This window comes from Podarcis pityusensis (assembly GCF_964106645.2).
Source record: "Podarcis pityusensis genome assembly, chromosome: 2".
Classification (NCBI taxonomy): Eukaryota; Metazoa; Chordata; class Lepidosauria; order Squamata; family Lacertidae; genus Podarcis; species Podarcis pityusensis.
In genome coordinates this window covers 70,998,816-71,018,776 of record NC_138029.1, presented here as the reverse complement: position 1 = coordinate 71,018,776, position 19,961 = coordinate 70,998,816, and the positions used below count along the sequence as shown (strand labels likewise).

Here is a 19,961-nt window from a genome sequence, read left to right as displayed (position 1 = left end):
GATTGATAGCCAGGGCTGATACCTTCCTGTGCAAGAGGGCGTGTAATAGTATTTGGCAACTGCTTAGAATACAGAGAATCTCTGCTTCCTTTTTAAAAAAGCTGTGTGTGTAATTTATAATAATAGAGTCTCTCTCCCACAAATGCACATTTCTAGTCTTCATAGAGAGGTTTGAAGACTTTCCAGCACTAACTGCAAAAGGCTTCAATATCTGCCCTCTTTTGTCAAAGTGTGACATTATCCCCCATGTTCAGGTATGCAATTAAGTGGGGGCGGGGGGGGGAAAGAGTGGAGCAATGTTTAGCAGTCATTAGCATAAAGTGATTTACAATGCACTCCTATGCAGGATCTACTCAGAAGTAAATCCCATTGATTTTAATGAGGTTTATTGCAATATAAGTGGGTATAGGACTGCTGTCTTCCTTCCCTGTTAGCATAGGGCAGCACTTTGGTGTGTGGAGTTGGTGGCAAATATTACCAGCTGCTTAATAGCAAACAATCTCCATATGTCATAGTGAGCATCCTTAGCTTTTGAACTGTGGTTAACATAGGCAGCTCACCTGGTAGTGCTCACATGCTAGTGAATGGAATAGTGCTCCTTGGGGTGTAAGACTTACTCTGAGGTTATTAACCTCTGATCCTTGAGGAGCCAAGGCAGTATTAGGATAGTAGGCTTGGACATAGGAAAATCTCTCTCTTTCTCAGATACATATATATTTGAAACCCACTAATGGGCAAGGATGAACAGAAGTTTCATCAATCTTGAAACTGTATGAGGCTCTCTTGTTCAAAATGGGTGGTGACACCTTGCACAAAAAAAGCACAGAACATCTGCATTCGTCAGGGTGTCAGATAGGTGTCCCTTGCTTTTGAGTGTTGTAGATACTCTCCTGTTGGTTTAGCATGCCTTCATAACATGGATGCTGGTGCCCCCTGCTGGATGGTGGTCATTTGAAATACGTACCTTGCTTTTATTAAAATATCCTACTAATTTTACTGACAGCCATGATTCTGCATCAAGCGGCATTTGGACTTATTTTGAAGGAAATGTTGATTTCTGTGACTTGAGCCACCTTGAGTCCCATCAGGAAAAAAGGCGGGGTATAAATAAATGTAATATTAATTATAATTTTGCTCAGGGTGTTTTATTCAGCAACAAGGGTGCTCCAAACAATTATTGTTTAACACGAGGCATTTAGCCAGCCTGGAATTTTCTTTTGGGCTACTTTATCCAGCAGGGTGTTATACAGTGTCCAGTTATACTGTATCATATTTAGGAAGGAAATTGAAGAGACTTTTCTCTTATATGGGAGTACCCAAGCTTCCACCCATATCTTAACACCTTGCCAGCATAATGTACAATCTTTCAGAATTCTTTGAGGATACAACAAAGGCACACTGTTGAGGTTTACCATTTTTAATTTGGCTGCTAGTCTACTTCTTCCTCTTTAAGTGTGCTTGAGTCCTGCTCCACTTTGGTTGTTCTGACTCTGGAATGTGTCCTAACCTATGGAGAACCGAGTCCTTGTAATGTTTTAATTTGGCACAGCAGGGACTAGAACTAGTTTGATGCTTCTTTTTTTAACAATTCTCATGACGATGCAAAGGCTTCCATGAGCTACTGCAGAAAAGCATAGCTGATCGTTACTGCTTTGTAGCTTCATGCAGTACACGTTTGACTGTTCTTTGTAGACTAATGTATGACTTTTTTCTATCATAGGTATATCAGCTGGATACAGGCCATTATTTGTGCAGGAATAAATACTACGGCAGAGGTCTTTCCATTGAAGGTTTTCGCAATGCCCTCTACCAGTATCTGCACAATGGAGTAGAGCTACGAAAGGACCTGTTTGAGCCCATCCTTAGCAAACTGCAAAGCCTGAAGTCTGTACTGGAGAGGCAGGCCTCCTATCGCTTCTACTCCAGCTCCTTGCTCATCATCTATGATGGGAAGGACAACCGGTCGGAGACATATATGGAGCGCAGGGCAGAGATGCGCCTGAAACAAGTGGACATCTCTCTCCCAGAGAGCCTACAAGATGCCAGCAGCACAGAGGCAGTCAGTTTCCAGCCCAAGGTAGATGTACGTATGATAGACTTTGCACACAGCACATTCAAAGGCTTTCGAGATGATCCCACTGTACATGATGGCCCTGACATGGGGTATGTGTTTGGACTAGAGAGCCTTATCAACATAATGGAACAGATGCGGGATGAGAACCAGTAGCCTTGGGCTGGGCTCCTCAAGTTTGTCCCTCATTGATAGAAACAGACAGGACCACCACCCCTACAGAAAAAGCAGACTGCTGCTTTGAAAATATTCTGTTGCTCCAGTGTGTTTAACATCAAAGGACACAATATCCTGGACGATCCTGGCAAAATGGCTTTGACTATCCTGGCCTGGACTTCTTGCAGGAGAAACAAACCCCATGGACCCCAGTATTGGGCATTTATATCTAGGGCGTTGCATTTGTTCAATACAGCCCTGTGATCATGTCTGTTAGGAATGTGGAGACTGACCCCATGGGAAAGAAGAGGGGTGATGGTCAAGTGGTGTAGATTTTGGGATTCCAGTGTCCCTCTTCCTCGTCAGCCTTCCATCGAGAACCAGTGGTTTGAACCTCTCTTCTTTTGTTTGGAAAGGGCCTTCAGATACAAGCTAACATTACTTATGGGGCTGATCGAGGCACATGATTTGCACATACTCCTCTCTGCTGTTGCTGCCCCTGAGCAGATGTGAGAGACTCTTCTAGAGGGTACAGATGATACTTCATTTATCTTCTCCAATCTGGGCATTATCAGATCATCCCAAATGGGGAAATAAATGACCAAAGGAAAACTAGTGCAGTGCTTTAATGGTTTTGCTTTGCACCCCATTGATGAAGCTGGCCTACCTCCCTTCACCATTTCCTGCACATTGATAGAAACTCTCCTAATTCCAGAAAGGCCCAGTCAGGTGTTCACAATGCTGTCTTGGTCAAGAACTTCATGGGAGAGTTCAGCTGGCTAAGGATAGTGTTAATAGCATATTCATGTTGATCCCTTGCTGCATTTGTGAAACTAATGATGTTTATCAGGTGCCAACTCCCCCTCACCCCACCCATGCGTCTTTCCATTTTGTAGATAAAATAGTCTCTTTTCCGACCTCGTTCAGATACAAGCACCATATTTCGTTGCAGTTTTCCTTTTTCCTTCCTTCCAGGGAGGCTTCCTAGCAAGACAGCACACTTCCATACATGTTCCGCCCACAATAATAAAATACTTGTGTGGGGTAATTGATGAGAAAAGTAGGCGTCTTTATTTTCAGAAACTGTCCTGATTTGTGGAGGGAAGCGTCTGTCTGGCTTTTAATGTATTGCCACCTGTGCTTGTTTTCACCTCAGGGAGTTGGTGTTTCCAGCCTTGTTCCTCCACTTTGTGACGGGTTGAATGCAGCTGTGCCACGTTCTGGCCCCACATATGTATATGGGATTCTGTTGCGTGGGCTGAGGTGTTGGTGGCTTGTAGCATTAATCTTGACAGCATTAGCTCACTGCGTGATTAATCACAATTTGCAGTTCTTGGTGGCAGTGGTGGCCCTAAGTGCTGTTCTATGGACCTTGGAGGCTAGTTGCTCTAATTAGGACCAGGCCTAGTATACACAAATGCACTCGACTTCTTGGACATGCACTTTGTTGGGGAGGTGATTTACTACCATAGGGAACTAATGGCAAGGCATTAAAGTTGACCACAATTGTCGTAAACCTCTACTACTAGATGCTCTTGTAATGGGGTAGCATTTGCCCCAAAGCTCCTGTGCTGAATCTGTGCCTCCCTTTTGGGCGAGTATGAACTTCACTGGTTTGTCTTGAAAGTATTGGTTCTTTCATCAAGGAGCTGCTGATGGAACCCCCTCTCGTGCCAGCAGGTATTTGCAGTTGACTCAGTGCTGAATGTTCTGAAGGGCAGGTGGGGGAGCAACCGTTGTGCATTGACCAATTTAGAAATTAGTATTAGATATTGCCTCTGTAACGAGAGGCATTTTCACAGGGAAAAGAGCAATGCCATTTCCCCAACGTTATCTTTGATTCCCAGAATTTAAGGGAACAGGTTTGCTTTCTGTTGAGCCTAGCTTTTGAAGTCTTCAGAATGGTTTTGAGGCATCAAAATTTTGGTATTGTTTTGGATAAACAGGATCTTTCAATATTGTTTTTAACTTTGTAATCTTTATCCCTCTACCAGCTACTTAAGTAACACTGAAAATACAGAAAATCACTCTAAAGAGTCGTCTTCTTCCTGTTCTAATGATTGCACCATTTTGATTTTTTTTTTTTCATTTAAAAAAAATCTGGACCATTCTGAACTTCTCATCATAAGTTCCAGAGCTTGTAAATAGCATTTCTCCTTCCTGTTGCCAGGTTTTGTTTTCATGTTGCTAATAACTGTTTGCTCCGTAAGGAACCAAAAATATTAAAGGACTTGGTTTTGTTGGTATTTTAGCATTGTGGTTAGTTTTCAGACAGCGTAACTGCAAAGCACAGTCTTGTTCAATAGCAATAAGCTTTCCAAGTTCATTTCTTTAACTTCAAGTTAAGCAACGGGACGTGGATGTGACTGTTCTTCATACTTGAGCACCTTGCATGTCTGAAGGGATTTGCCTTTTCCTAGTAGAGGTCTGCTTGCCACCAGCTCAGAGTACAAATTGAACTAATTTGACTAACATGCTCCTCTGTTTGATGCAAGCCTGTATGTTGCCTCTTGCAGGGCTGTTTGTGCCTGCATGTGCACACACGTGCTTGTGTGTAGTCTGTTGGTGTTAGAGTAGCTGAAATTGAGATGTACTGGCAAAACTCTGTACGGAAGCATCTAGAGGGTTTGTTAGAGAAGTACCCATGCTGTCAGGGCAGATAAATTTAAATGGATTTCGTTGCAGAGAGTTATTTCTAAGCCATCCCTTTGGGCGTGCAGCAAAAATCAGTTTCTGCAGCTTGACATTTGCTTTTGATTGAAAGCAACTCTGCAGAGTAAAAGTGCCTTCTAAAAGGCACCAAGTAAAACATGACAGAGCAGAAGGTATGAACTAGAATATTTGCCTTCAGCAGCTCTCCTTCCAACTGTTTGGTTAACTGTTTCTTCAGACTTGCATCTTGCCAGAGAAAAAGGTCTCGGGTCTCAGGCAAGCAGGTCACACATGTTTGAGTGCATCCCCTTTGCCCTCTTCTGCCCTGAAACAGAATGAATTGAATCTACCCAAAACAAGCTTGTTTGTCTAATGGCTTTTGTACAGTACATTGTCCCACTCTGTTTTGATATATAAATGGGGCAATGTATTTACAGAGGTAGACCCAGCATTTGTTGTTACACTGCAGCCATTCACCTTGCCATAAAGGCACCTGTCATTGGACGCAATCGTGCAAACATGCTACTTCCCTGTTCTACCTCATTATCTGTAAAATCCTTCAAGATAATTAGGCTTATTATTTCATTTTAGAGGTGTTGTTACAGAACTGGAAGCTATATTGCAAGTGTCATGAAGTTCTCTAGAATAATTTTGCAAAATAAAATAGCTGAAGATGACATGGGGTTAGCTTTGAGGAACTAAACATAAAGCAACTTGACTCCTTTCACCTGTAGTTTCAGACTGGGATGTTGCTTTTTAGTAGTTTTTAGCTCATTAAAATGCCTAGACAAGGGTGAGTGGTGAGAGACTGAGCATACGGCTTTTGTAAAGCAGGTGCTGCTCTGGACGCTGGGTCCAACAAAGCCATTTTGTATGCATTGTATACATTCAGGTCCTCTGCTGGACACTCATGTAAATAATCCTTCCAATCTGTTCCTCCTGGAGCAGCACATCCTGTTTGTTGCCCTTACAGCTTGCTGACACTTTATGTCCAGTAGTGTTGATTCCTTTAGCAGGACTTTGCACGTACTGTGTAGTTGCCTTCATGTAGATGATGAATCAGCTTTTCAGCCTTCTGGAATACATAGCCAGCTATCTCTCTAGCAATACATAGGAACTGCTAGTGTTGGTGAATGCACACTGTAAGGGGTTCCTTTTCATTAAGGGCCAAATGAGAGTTCACCAGATAAGCACTTGGATTTATTTTGTATTGGCGGCAGCTGCTGCCTTGAAAGTGTCTCTTCCTCCTCACCTAGAGGTTATTACTGCACTGTGCTTTTTGTCAATAACTGATCTTGCCCTTTCAGTTGGAATACGAGCCACCTTCTCTTTACTAGCACCTTTGTAGCCTGGACCTGCTGCATGACATTTCAGAAATATCGGCTCAAATATTTCCCTATGAATGATGGAGAGTTGCACTTTGGATAATGTTCAGTCTAGATGACCCCAAAGAAGGCCCACTGTGTGTCACGCGGGGAAGGTATTCAACTCTTAACCATATCTGTCCTGCACCTGAAGGAAGTCTGTGGAAGAAATGTAGCCGGGCTTCTGTTGAAAGAGGCTGAATGTCAGTTTTAATTTCCCTAGCCTAACACACGTGCAGCTATGTTTCCATATCAATCCTGCCCCTCTTCAGAGGACCAAACCACAAATCAGACTAGATCACATTTGCCTGCCTGCCTGCTGCTTACAGGTTGGGTTTGATGGTGTAGTTTTAGGTCAGAAATACTAGTTTCTGCTTGGGGGGAAGATGCTTTAGCTAGCCAGTTATCTCACTGAGAGTTACACCAGCAACTTGCCATGAACCCTTGGAGTGCACCTGAATACACATTTTGCTGCTATTGGTATAAAAATGTGGAGGTGCAACCTGGGGGCATATGCTGCTCTGCACAAGTGCAAGGGAACCTGCTTTTATTGCTTGCTGTGAAAGGGTCACCACAGAATATTATGACCATTTGGGTTTAAAAGGAGAGACAAGCTTTGGTGGTTTCATGGACTGCTTTTTGACTGTGGGGAGAGAGAGACTATAGGCCTATGTATTTTGCTTGTTTTACAGCAAGTCTGGAAAGAGTCATCCAAGTCAGGTTCAGACTTTGGTTGGTTGTATTTGTACTTACTATTGCATGCTTATCTCAGGAGCAAAATGTTGTTTTTTATACTTTGAAAAGTCTAGGTGCAGAATGGTCTCTATGAGAACTGCCAGAAAGGGAAGAAATGTTACTATGAGAGCAGGGAGCAGTACTGCACCCTACAGGAATGGTTCCTATCTGTCCATTTTGACTTGTCTGGGAGGGACGCAGCATTGCATTACAAACTTCTTGTATATTTTTCATAGTCTATTCCAGTGCCATTTTGTTGGGCCAAGTCAAGCTTTTGGGCATGAGAAATAACAGTATCTGTACTCCATACACTGCATCCCTAGCTCTCCTGTTGTGTATAAAAAGTCCTATGTGTATATAAATAAACTGCTAGACATTTAGCTGAGGGACAAGTGTCTTTTATGGGTCTTTTTCACTCCACTGGGCTTAATAACCTAGTTCACATTATTAATTGAATTTATATACCACCCTATACCCAGAGGTCTCAGGGCAGTTCACAGAATAAAATCAAAATGTAAAACCACAAAATACATAATCATGTGCATAGCCATCCCAGTATGGCTGGGTCCGGGGAGAACGGGTGCAAGATGGATGTGAATTTGACTGCCTAGGAACTGCATGAGATTACACACAACCATGAAATCTCTGGCTGGCTTTCTTTCACTTTAACATATTTTCTGTTTCTTCCTCCAGTTTTGTAAGACTTTAGGAGATTACTTCTAGGCACTAGTACTTGTTATTTTGCCCTTGGGGGGAAATGTTATTTTAATGGGGCTCATCTCACACAAAGCTGAGTTAAAAATGGTTCACAAATGTCAGCTGTTTAATGTAAATATTTAGTCCATGTTCAACTGCAAATACAGCCTTACTAAACTGAAGTTATGTTGGAGCAGTTCCCATTATTATTTCAAAACTTTTTTAAAAAGTTAGTCTGGAAACAAGCTTAATAAATGCATTTATTTAGCAACTCACACCATTAACATTCCTTTCTACTTTTGTGGCCGCACCAAGAGAAAGTGCTTTCAAATTAGGAGGAGAAAAGAACAAAGGATGTGACTAAAGGATGGAAGACGTGGGATAAATCAGCTAATGTTGAGCTATTCTGTGAAGCTGGACACATTTCTCTGCTGTAGTAAGGGACTTTATGGAACTGCAAAAGCATATCCAGAAGAGTAGTCAGAAAGAGTTCAGCTGATGAAACCCCAGAAAGGAACTTAAGATACAACTCATTCTTTTCTTGCACTAAATTATACAACATTTCAAATGGCAAGGTCCTCCAGATCCACTGGATGAGGCTACATCTAGCAGCTCTAAAAGGGGAAGGAAACCAACATGGATGGATTCCTCATCTTTTTCTAGTAGCATCTTTGCACCAATCTGCATACAACAGTGCCATTCCTAAGAAATGTGCCAGATTCTAGTGCTTGGAAAACTTGTGTGTAGGAGAAGAGGCTACTATAATAACAGCCATCCACCTGAAACAAAAACACAAACAGTAGTCCGTTTCTGGCAAAAACACTGCACTTGCTCAAGTTTAAAGAGTAGGAGCTGAGCATTCTCCCTTTCCCTTTGTGAATCTTTCCTTATAGTGATTCCTAGGAAGCTCAGTGACGTATTTCACAGCTATGCATGTTGCAACTTAAAGCCCAGCCAACATCAGAAATCCCTTCAATGAATACCTGCTGCACCTTACTTTTCTGGTAGAAAATAGAAACAGTTGTCAACTAACATTGAAATGCCTGATCTGCACTGCTGGCTGGTTTGAAGTATCTCCGTTAGCACCCACATTTACTGGACTTCTGAAAACTCTTGGTTAGCATTGGGGAACTCCTGAAAGGAAGAGACTGTTGTTGAGAAGGGCAGCTATTTATCTCCTACCTGGTTCAACTACCACCCCAACAGTTGATGTGTCTCACATTACTGCTACGATTCTGTGTGAATATAGCATGTCACATGGGATGCAGTGTTCAGCTTCCTGAGAATGTTTTATAACAGCAAATTTCCAACCCTTATGACTGTGAAGATATACTCTGAAAGTGTGTGGGCAATGCTTGCAAAAATCTCAGATTTCCAGTAGCTACAGGTTAAGGTTCCAGTAGATTGCGTGGTTCCTTAGCCTACTTACAAAGTCAGGATACATTATGCAAAATAGAAAATATAAAGCAGCATTTGAAAAATAAAATTTCATGCAAATATACATATTTTATGCAGGTTAAAAGATTTACCTTCTTGGGATGCTGAACTTTTTTTAGTGCAGAGGACTCACAGGCCTGCACACCATGCAGCCCATCAATAATGGTCAAGTCCTGCCTAACAACTGAGCTATATGGCACACAGTTTTTTCTAGTCTTTCTACAGCTGGGGTCTCCAATTTGGTGCCCATGCCCCCCATATATTAAATGAGGGGTTTTTGCATTTTTGTTGTGAGGCCTGTTTTGTCTTATGTTCATCTGGGGACTGTGTAGGCTTTTCGCCTATTGCTGGGGGAGAAGTTTCTGAGCATTGCATGTTCTTCCAGGCAATGGACATTTTGTGCCCACAAGTTTTTTAGATTTCCAACTATGTCCCTGGATCCAGACATTTTGGGACCTCTTTTCTAAGCTAAGTGTCCTATTTTACTGACTCTACTTACCAAACAAAGGTTTCCTGGCCAGACTTTGGGTGATGGATGTGGGAGTCAGACAGAGAAACCTTTCTGCAAGTTCTACAGTGGGTTAAAAGACAAAACAAAGTTGGGGGGGAAAGCCTTGCCTCCCCCTGCCCCTCACCCTGGGTAGGTCAACAAACTACTGCCATTCTTCATCTTGACTTGCAGACCAGCTTGCCTGCATGGGAAAGGGATTTCCAGGCATGTGTCAAACAAAACCTGAACCTAATTTATGTATGTGCCCCTAAGATCAATGAGGGCTACTTTGAAAATGATTTCGTAGAATCACAGAGTTGGAAGGGACCTCAGATGCCAGCAAATCCAGCTTCCTTCTGATGCAGGAAATCTATAAGTTTCCACTCGCAGGCAGGCAGACACATACCTCCATACTGCTTTCTTGTCTTTCCTAGTATCACAAATACATAGAAGTGGTATTGCTGGGTGCTCTGACGTAGCTGCTTGATGTTTCTGATCCCACTGCAAATCTTTGCTGATGCCATCCAGTGTGGGTAAGAGAGAGAGTTGGCCTGGCAACCATGGATCACAGCTAGGGATCTAGGTGTTGCAGAGAGAGACTAACATCAGCTAACCATCTTGGCTCCCTCTGAAGAATGTTATATTTAGTCCCAGCCTCTGCTGTTAGTTCATTTGTCGTAAGACACAGGGAACACTGGCCCTGTGGATCTGGGAAAGAGTGCCTGAAGGAGATGGCAATGTACACACCTCTTGGTCTCCAGGGCAGAGCTGTAGCTCTTCAATACTGAAACGCAGCCATGTTGGAGAAGGCTGGCGCAGAATCAACCGCATGGCAATCGCCCGATCCACACTGCAAAGCATCTAAAAGAATTAATGTACGCTGTTAAAAAAATGAACACCTGCAACAACTGCTGACAAGACACTTGAAACAAGACTAACGTATGGAGTCATTGCAGGTGCTGGAGTTCCTTCGGTCCATTTATGAAGTGGTAAGAGTGCTGGACTGGGACTGTTCAAATCTGTATTCAGCCATGAGACTCACTGGGTTACCTTGGAAGAATGACTATTTCTCAGCATCCTCTACATCACAGGGCTGTTGTGAGGATGGAGAGAATGTCTGGCTTTATTAGCTGCCCTAAGAGCACTTATGCTGGGGTGCAGTAAGAATCACTTCATAAATAAATAGATGCATGGATAAGCCTTCAGTTGACTAGTGCATAGTCCTAAGAGCTGTATCAGAAACCACCTGGCCTTATATGGTTGGCATTAATGGACAATATATTGTTCAAGAATAGAACTGGAAAACATTTTCAAGGGAGAAGCTCTTGCTGTAAGTTGTATCTTCACCATTCCCTCAGAAGTTTTTCTTAAAGCTAAAGGGGATGTAGGAGTAGCTACTAATGGCACTGGCAGTCCCCATCTACTAAGCAGTGTGCGGGAGGGGAGTGGGAAATCTGGACATAAACATTGCACTTATCCCATATTAATAATTAAACTGGTACTTTTTTGAGGATGTTTAACGTACAGTTCCTATAAGTGTGGGGAACGAGAGCCAGCTGTAGTGAAAGTACAAAGGAACACAGGTTCAGAATAAAAGCTGCTTGGTAAGTAGTGCTCTAGGGGCTCAACTTTGCACTTTGCAATGAGCACGTGCTCCCAACTGCTCCACCTCTGTAACAGCCACAGCTGAGGCATCCTCCTGTAAAAGCACTGTCTTGAAAAGAGAGCTTCGTCAGATTTTAGATCTTGCATTTCAAGTGCAATATCAGTTACCACAGAGATTGCTCCCTAGAGAAAAAGACTGCAGTCTGCCAAGTGAGCTGTTTATAAATGAATAGAAAGGAAGCAATACACTGGCCTTTCACCTCCAGCTCCCAGTGGAGCCCGGTTATCCTAACCTGATTCCTAGAGAAACAGAAGTAATCCTGGGAGCCTTCCTCTGTGTGTGGGTTGGGCATCAGGCAATAATTACGTAAGCAGGTGACCCAGCTGGAGCGGCTTTTCCTTCCCTTGTTTGTGAAGTTTTGTTGCTGCATCCGCACAGTCAAGAAAGCTGTGTAATAATTCCTGAACACAATTTCCTGTAACTGAAAACAAGGCTGTCAGTTAATTACACAGCTCCCTCTGCATAAAATAATTATTAACAAGCAAGCAGCCTGTGCCTTACATTTGGAAAATCAAAACAGCAACCAACTGTGCAAACAGTAACAGCAGAACTTGATGGAAAAGGTTTTCTGCTGTAACTTCCATTCTACTGGGCTTAAAATGGTGAAAACCTGGGGAGCGGGTGCTAGAGCAGAAATATCCACCCTCCAGTCACCCCAAACATTCTATCCAGGACTTGTACCTTCTTGAGAGAAAAGATGGAGGGTAAGCAATAAGAGAACACAAGGTCAGCTACTTGAGGGCTTTTTGCTGCTGAAGCAATTTCAGAAAAATGTCGCTTGACAATTCTTAATGCTTATGTTGATGGCTGTTCAACTGAACCAGACAACTCTATGGAAGAGGACATTATTGGGTCTACTGTTTCAGGTAGGTTGGGTAATCTTTGCTGCATTCACAAGCCAGTAGCTGTAGTGGGTAAACTGTTTTTCTTAGGACAGGAGTGGCTAATCTTTATTTTCCCATAGGAGCTGAATTTACCCTTGGCTAACCCTCTGGCTGTTGGCCAGTGGTGGGTGTCATGAAAAGTAGATGTAGCCACCCCATAGTCTTGTACACATACTCTAGCATGCACACACACATTATACTAACAGACAGCCCCAGCCAATCCATGCAGCTCAACTGAGAAAGGACACTATTGAAACCTCTCTGCACATTAAATAATAGATCTGATGACCAGGAAGATAGTAAAAAGTTCTGCAGGTCAGGGCAGTGGGTTAATTGTGGAGCTCGGTCATCCGGTTCTGCTTTGGAAAATAACCTGAAACATGTGGTCATTTGATTTTGAAGTTCAATATCCTGCTACTATCCTTTATCTTCTCCTAGTCAAGTAAGTTTATCCACAACTGAATGATGGGTTGGAGATGGTTCTGAGAGATCAGCCTCTTGCATGAGATGTGTTATAAGGGGGGGGGGGTGTAGTAGTAGTAATAATAATAGTCATTATTATTATTATTATTAATTATTAATTGCCACAAGTGGGACTTGTCATTGTACCAACACTACTCTGCCAACCGACTAGGTGGCGGTGGGGAGACATGTTCTCAGTAATACTTCCTGTGCTTTGCTGACCTAATGTACACCCAACTGCTGTCACTGGGGGTGGGGGTCTTGTGCAAATCAGTGTCTCTACATCAATTCCACATCTACACTGCGAAAGGCAGGGACCAATTTCACAAGCTTATTAGGAAAATAAGGAGTGACAGGTATCACTCCTGAACATGAAGTCAGATTGAGTGCTATGTTGAGTGCTATGGAAGCATCTCTGTGTCCCTGAGGGCCTTCCCAAGTCATTTGCTGTACAATACATCTGTTATGGCATTTGCTCCACTCGCACTCCCCTGCCTGTATGGTTTTTCAAAAAAATGACATTTCCTCCTTAATATTTTGTCACTGGGAAAATGAGGTTTCCTCTCCCTCTACTATCACCATTGAGTGCTGTGTAATATGCGGGGGTGGGGTGGGGGGCTGCTAAGACGAGCAGGGCCGTAAGCTTGATGAAAGAGAGCGAGAGAGACCACGTTTTGGGCGCAGAAGGTCCAGGATCCACCGGATTCTCCAACGGAAAACAGCTTCAGCTTCTCGCTCCCTACTCAGGGACACGAGGGAAAGGTCGGAGCAAGATGGGACTTCGGGAGGCTGAAGGCGCCCCTCGCACTTACGAAGAAGGGCCGGCGGCGAGGCAGCAGCACGTCGATCACTGACGCACCGGATCGCCAGGACCACATTTGCCCGTCCACCTGCGCGGCGACCGCGTTTCTGACCGTGTACTGAGCAGCCTCGCGCGCCATGTCCCCTGGGAAAGCCGCCTCGGCCCCACTTCCTTCCTTTCCTCCCGTCTCGCCGCTTTCACGGCCAAAATGGCGGCAGCGGGCGCGCCTGCCCACCCAGTGGCCTCCTGGGGGGGGGGGCCTGCGCCCTTAAAACCCCTTTACTCAGGGGGTTGGGGGGGAGCGTTCTGGGAGCGCGCGAAACTCTCGTCCACAAACGAGCCCTGATCTGGGAAAGGAGGACGTGACGCGAAGGCGTTCGAAATCTCCATGGAAACAACCGCGGTTCGGTCCTTTGTCCGGGAAGGGAGAGTAGGCCGGGAAGGCTATTGGAGGTTGCGGGGAATTCCCGCCCGCCTATCAGGTTGCGGTGTTCGAAAGTGCGGAAGCAGCGAGGCGGCGCTCCTTTTACCTGGGGGGAATGGGCGGAAGGATACAGCGCTATTCCAATTCGCAGTACAGCAACTACGCCTTGAATTGCGCTCTTTGAGGCGGCATTTTATGAGGAGAGTTTATTCGTTTACTCAGGAGAATGTATAAACCGCTTAATAATAATATAAACCCTCTAAGCGGGGGACATTAAAGCAAAAAGACTTATCAATGAAAAACAGATAAAATGAGCTAATCTTCACACACATATACAGTATATATATGCCTGGATAGGCTTTCACATACTAGCTAGCGTATGTTACACAGTTACTAAGTTCAGTGTTGGGGTAATTTATTTTGGAAGGTGGATTTTTGGGGAATTTTTTAGTCACACAAAACAACCCTCACTCACAAATCTTGCCCCACCCCATTCTAACTGGGCAATAGCAGGCTCCCCTCCTGCACACAGGTTTTTTGGGTGTTTTCCTGACTGCTAAAGGATCCTTGAGAATCCTCTGCTTGAGACTCTGGAAAGCTATGCAGAACGAACAGTTCTGGACAGCAGACCAATGGCCTGAATGAGCATACAGACAGCTTTATAGAAAGTACGGTTATGCCACAATCTGCCAACCTTTAACATGGTGCAAAACTCACTGCTGTTGCTGCTTTGGTGCCACTAACATGGCTGCTGGAATGCGTCACTGAAGTACTGTGGACTGTCCTTTCGATCCCAGGAAAGGCTGGCAGTGAAGCTGAATCAGGAGGAGGAGGAAGGAAAGCATGTTAAGTATTTGTGTAGGAGGAGGGGAAAAGAACTTCCCAGAGACGTCTGCTTTGTTAAAGGCCAACTAGACATTGCAGTCCTTCAGCTGGCACAGTAATTTGCACTTCTGAAACCCAAAGCACCCTATTTCAAAGATGATGAGATACATTAGACTACTGCAATGCACTTTGCATGGGGCTACACTTGAAAAAGTGTCTGGAAACAACTTTAGTGCGGATTGCCACTGCCTGGCTGTTGTATGGAATAGTAAGTGGGGAATCGTATCAACCCCATTCTCAGAGCTGGCTGTTGGTTAAAGGGATCATGACTAGTGTACAACGCTCTACATTACTTGGGACTATAGTACTTGAAGGAGTAAAATCCAGCCCAGAGTTTGCAATCAGAGGAAGAGGCCCTGTTCAATATCCCATTGGTGAGAGTGACAAGGAGGATAGCAGAATTAGCAGGGTGTTCCTGATGGCGGTGCCCTGTTTATGGAACCCCCTCCCAGGGGAAACCAGGCAAGCCTCCACTCTGGTCACAATCACATGAATTTTAAAAACTCTTTTTATTTGCCCAGACCTTTCAGAGGTTGTTTTGTGATACATTTCTGCATTGAAAGTATTAACAGATGTCATTTAATGCTGTTTTGATTTTTGTTTTAACTTCCATTATGATTCATATTTTTATGTCATTAGTTGTCTTGGGCTCCCTTTTGGGAGGAAGAACTGACTATAAATTTGATGAAGTAAAATTACACTTCATTCCCAGTTAACTAAACACTGCTTATTAGAACATCATATGTAATAATAAATGGGGATCCTGATCCATCTAGGACACGGTTGAAGAACCTCTGGTCCTTGTGATTCTCCTAAGGCTACAACCCCTTCCCAGCCACAGCTACAACTGTGCCAGCTTTGCATCTCCCTTGAGTGGTTTTGCTTGGCTGGAATGTGTCCTTGAACTCGTGATAATCATGAGCATAACCAGGATTTTTGTTAGGGGGGGCAGACTTTTGTTAGGTGGCACAACCTCATATTTTTATTGAATTGTAGTGATTTTTTAGTGATGGGGGCAGCTGCCCCCCCCGTTCCCCCCTTGGCTATGACTATGCTGATAATGCATCTTGCTCGCTTAGATGGAAGACAGAAGTGTGCGTGTGTGATTATGTGTAGAAACTAGCCTGTGGTAAAAAGATGATGTTTACATTCATTGCTCTACCCCATTTGCCTCTGCGCCTCATCTAGTACTGTTGTGTGTGCCCCCGCCCCGCCCCGCCCTGCCCAGTTGCCCAGAAGGGAATGCGACTCTGCAGCTGAAAATGGTTCTCTACCTCTGATCTAGGAGTTGATGGATTTCAGAAGCATTGTTTACTGCAGTTTTGCCAAGCGGATGAGAAATGGGTGCCATGTGCACAAGTACCCATGCTGATTTAGAGGCCAGGGCTTTTTTCTTGTTTTCTTTTGAAGCTGACAAAAAATTGTCCTGAACCCCTCGCCTACCTGGCAGCAAGTCAGTATGTCAAGTCCAAGGTCCAAAAGTCAGGAAATGCAGTCCAGGGTCAAGTCTGAAGTCCAGCAGTCAGGATACAGTCCAGAGTCAAAGCACAATCCCATAGAGGCCCATCAACATGGGCAGTTGAGCAGACACAGCACCTCAACTCTGCTTGCTTTTTGTACTTTACATGTTGATTGCAGCATCTGGCTTGATGAGGCATGCGACCTTCACCTGTTCCAAGCCTATTCCAACCGATGAATACCACACCTCCTCCCAGAGCTAGTGAGCCCCACCTGGCCAGCTAGTGAGCTGGGCTGTGGGCCCTTGCCTGCCTCAGCCTCCTGGAGTGCCACTCCTGCTGCTCCCTATGCCTCAGAGCCCACTGTGTTCATGGAGACTGGGGCCCCTCTGGCTCTGGCGATGGGTCCTGCTGCTCTGGTTCCTGTGCATTGACTTCCATGTCTTCACCATCCTCCATCACCCTGTGAGTACAGTACTTACTTCCCCATCCCCTGCTTGCCCTGGTATGTCCCAGCTACACCCCTTACCAGGATCCTCGTCTTCCTCCTTGTCCTGCCAGTTTATGACAAAAATGTTCAAAAGGGGGTGTGAGGGCTAACTTTAGTCCCCTTCCTTACCAAACCAGCTCTGCAGCTCCCCCCCCCCTTTTAAAGGAAACTGTTGGAATAGAACTCCTTTCTTAAATAAGCTTAAAAACATGCTGAATGGATGGTGACTCTGGTTGATGGCAACCACTAGGTTAAAGATGTTGCTGTAAATTTTCAACGTGCTTACCCTTCTACTGTAGGCACATTTCAGTCCAGTAGTCAAATCAGTTATTTATGGAGGCTCTGAAGGGTGGAATGGAAGGGAGTGCAGCCTGTTCTTATACTTTCTGGGTGGCATGAACTGTCATTAGTGTGAGATGATGATGATGATTTTATTTATTATTTGTATTAAATTTATATCCTGCCTGTCCTCCCAAACGAACCCAGGATGGCAAACAACAAGTGATAAAACAGTAAGAATATTTTCAAAACAATTCCAGTACAGATGCAGACTGGGAAAGACCTCCACTTAAAGGCTTGTTGAAAGAGGAAAGTCAGGCACCAAAGAGACAACAATGACTACACCTGTCTAATAACCAAGGGGAAGGAATTCCAGTGGGAGTTGACTTTGATTGCTAAGTGCAGTACCAGGCTTTCTCAAAAGAGGTCACCCTTTTACCAAAGATGCCACTGCAGGGATGAATTCCAGAGGTGCTAAGTCTGTTGCAGCAAAAACAGCAAAGAGTTTTGTGGCACTGTGAAAACTAACAAATGTATATTGGTGCAAGTGTGTATGGGCCAAAGCCCAGTTCCTCAGATGTATAACCTCATTGGATAGGTAGGTTTCCTCAAACAGCAAGTGGAGATATTTTTACAAAGTGAGACCCAAGTGCTAACCTCTCTTCTCTCTTTGGCGATCACTGGTAGCCAAGTAAGATAGTATTCCATGAACACAGTCTTAACAGTGATTCCGTAAGTGACTGTGGAGGCCAGTTCTAGATCCACACATCCTTCCACAGTGGGGACATGGGTTTCCAGGCAGGAGTTGATCATGGTGAGAGTTTGCCAAACGCGCCTTCCTCTTAGCTTGTTTCTCCTTTTTGCCCTGAGTTTGTGCTTCTTCAAAGTCCACAGCACCTTTGGTAAAGGTGTTCTCCAGTTGGAGCACTCACAGGCCAGTGTTTCCCAGCTATCAGTGCTTATACTACATTTTTTTCCCCAATTTGCCTTGAGAGTGTCTTTAAACCTCTTTTGTTGTCCATTGGTATTTTGCTTTTCATTATTAAGTTGGGAATAGAGTAGTTGCTTTGGAAGACGATAAGGCATCCGAAACTACTTTCATCTGGTTTATGAATAGACAAAGCTGTATCATTGGTGTGCAGAAATACTTAAAGAGTTACAATTACTTTCTGAAGTGAGCTAAATCACTCCTGTTCTTGTGCTAGGAGTAAGCCTGCTTTCATAAAGACTTCCATATATCCAAAAACTTGAGGTTGGTGGCAGTGCAGGGCATCTACTTACTTCTGGGTGCAAATCGCTTCCCATATGCAAAGGAATACACATGGGTATAGCCTTTTTTTGCAGTTCAGAGATTTTCAGTTTGGCAGTTAGTAGCTTTCTAATAATTCGTGTCTATCACGTCATTTTATTGTTTTATTTGGTTACAATGTGGCCAGTGATATTATTCACCTTGATATTGTACTGTTGGATAAAGTTTATTTCCCCGCCTGCACTTGAACAAAGCCAGCCCACACATGCATGTATCTATCATGTGACTGCTTAGCACTCAGCCAATCAGAGTTTAATATATCAACTGACTCTACTGAAAAGCAGTGTGTTTGAGGAAATGTAAAGTGGTATGAAAGTCCTGACTGTGGCAATTGATCTATAATGACTCATGCATACATGCCAAATAGTCTGAAGCTGTTGTTGAGCAAAGAAGATTCATGTGTGAAGTACATTTTAAGCTTAATATTTAGCTTTTGTTAATTTGGTTGTATCCACTTTAGAACATTTATCATCCTGATTCAGCCATCCTCCTCTTCTTGTGGTAGGGCATAAGTGGGGAATCTGTGGTTGAATTTACATCCATAAGCCACAGCCAGCAGGAATGGTCAAGGATGATGGGAGTTGTAGTTAAACAACATTAGGAGAGCCATAGTGCACAGTATCGTATGGAACGGTTATTCTGCAAATGTCATTGCCTATGGCAGGGATGGCCAGCCTGCCGCCCTCCAGATGTTGTTGGACTGCAACTCCCATCAATCCTGACCATTGGCCATGCTCCTGGAGCTGCTGGGAGTTGGAGGTCAACAATATAGGAAGTACTACAGTTTTCCCATTCCTCACTTAAAGGATCCTGATACATACATACAAAAAAAAAAAAAAAAGCAAATCCACATTCAGTGCATAGAAAATAGTACAGGATTCTGCTTTGTGCAAATTAAAGAAATGCCATGCAAACCAACAGAGTGGATTTATAGATCTGTTATCATATTTCATGGTGTCATGTGTGCAGAAACAGACATGCTGTTTTTTAGCTTCTCTCAAAACAGCCACCCATATGTTAATGCACATTAAAGCATTTTTTTTCTTTGCTTTTCTTAAAAACAATTTTTATGTGTTGTACTTAATTTTTTTAAAAGCATCCTAGGCAGTGCATTTGGTTTAAGCCTAGTATTGTAGGCCTATTAACCATATTCTCCCCATATGAAGCTGCCCTATTCTGTCAGGCCATTGGTCTACTTAGCACTGTTTATTCTGCTTAGCAGCAGCTCTCCACATCCCATGCAGCATTTTCCCCTCCCCTCTGTCCTGCTACGAGAGATACTTTAACTGGATATGGTGGGCATTGTTCCTGGGATGTTCTGCATGAAAAGCATTTGCTCTCCTGCTGAGCTATGCCTCCTCACTTATTATTGGAGTGGATCTGCGGGAAATGTAACCGTCCAGAATCAAGTGGTAAAAGTCCTCTGGCATCTTCAGCAAAGCTTTAGTCATTGATTTTCATTGGGAAAGATATCCAATATCACGACTGAGAAAGACCTCTGCCCAAGATGTTCCAAGTCAGAGTAAAGAGAATGCAGCTAGATGGCCCAATGAACCATTTCATTAGAAGCCAACTTTGTATGTTTATATTGATTACAGAGTTCTTTGTAAAAGTGCATCTGTCTTTCACTGACTAATTGAAACATCCCTATAGTCAACCAGAAAATTAAATGAGAGAGGACTAGGCTTTTCAGACCTGGAAA

General features: G+C 43.8%; 3 protein-coding genes across 10 annotated transcripts in view; 2 read left to right on the top strand and 1 right to left on the bottom strand.

The window, feature by feature from the left end:
- The window catches only part of IP6K1 (inositol hexakisphosphate kinase 1), a 30,550-nt gene extending 23,192 nt beyond the window's left edge, over positions 1-7,358 (top strand). For all 3 annotated transcript variants that reach the window (XM_080987264.1, XM_080987263.1, XM_080987265.1), the window contains exon 6: positions 1,721-7,358. In XM_080987264.1, coding sequence (XP_080843390.1) covers positions 1,721-2,227 — 507 coding nt within the window. In that variant the 3' untranslated portion in view covers positions 2,228-7,358. The remainder of the gene's footprint in view (positions 1-1,720) is intronic.
- Positions 1-19,961, top strand: part of CDC25C (cell division cycle 25C) — a 391,961-nt gene that overhangs the window by 36,419 nt on the left and 335,581 nt on the right. The gene's annotated exons all lie outside the window — the stretch shown is intronic.
- On the bottom strand, positions 7,917-13,906 carry LOC308466525 (nicolin-1-like). Of its 6 annotated transcripts, none has more exons than XM_080987358.1 (7): positions 13,426-13,906; positions 11,500-11,688; positions 10,349-10,462; positions 10,008-10,180; positions 9,611-9,682; positions 8,708-8,808; positions 7,917-8,453 (listed from the first exon to the last, which is right to left on the bottom strand). In XM_080987358.1, exons 1-6 carry the CDS (start codon positions 13,552-13,554, stop codon positions 8,754-8,756), a joined length of 732 nt encoding a protein of 243 aa, XP_080843484.1. In that variant the 5' UTR covers positions 13,555-13,906; the 3' UTR covers positions 7,917-8,453; positions 8,708-8,753. The 6 variants fall into 6 exon arrangements, with proteins under 6 accessions (XP_080843484.1, XP_080843485.1, XP_080843483.1 ...); XM_080987359.1 differs by having other exon boundaries at positions 7,917-8,128; XM_080987357.1 differs by lacking the exon at positions 8,708-8,808.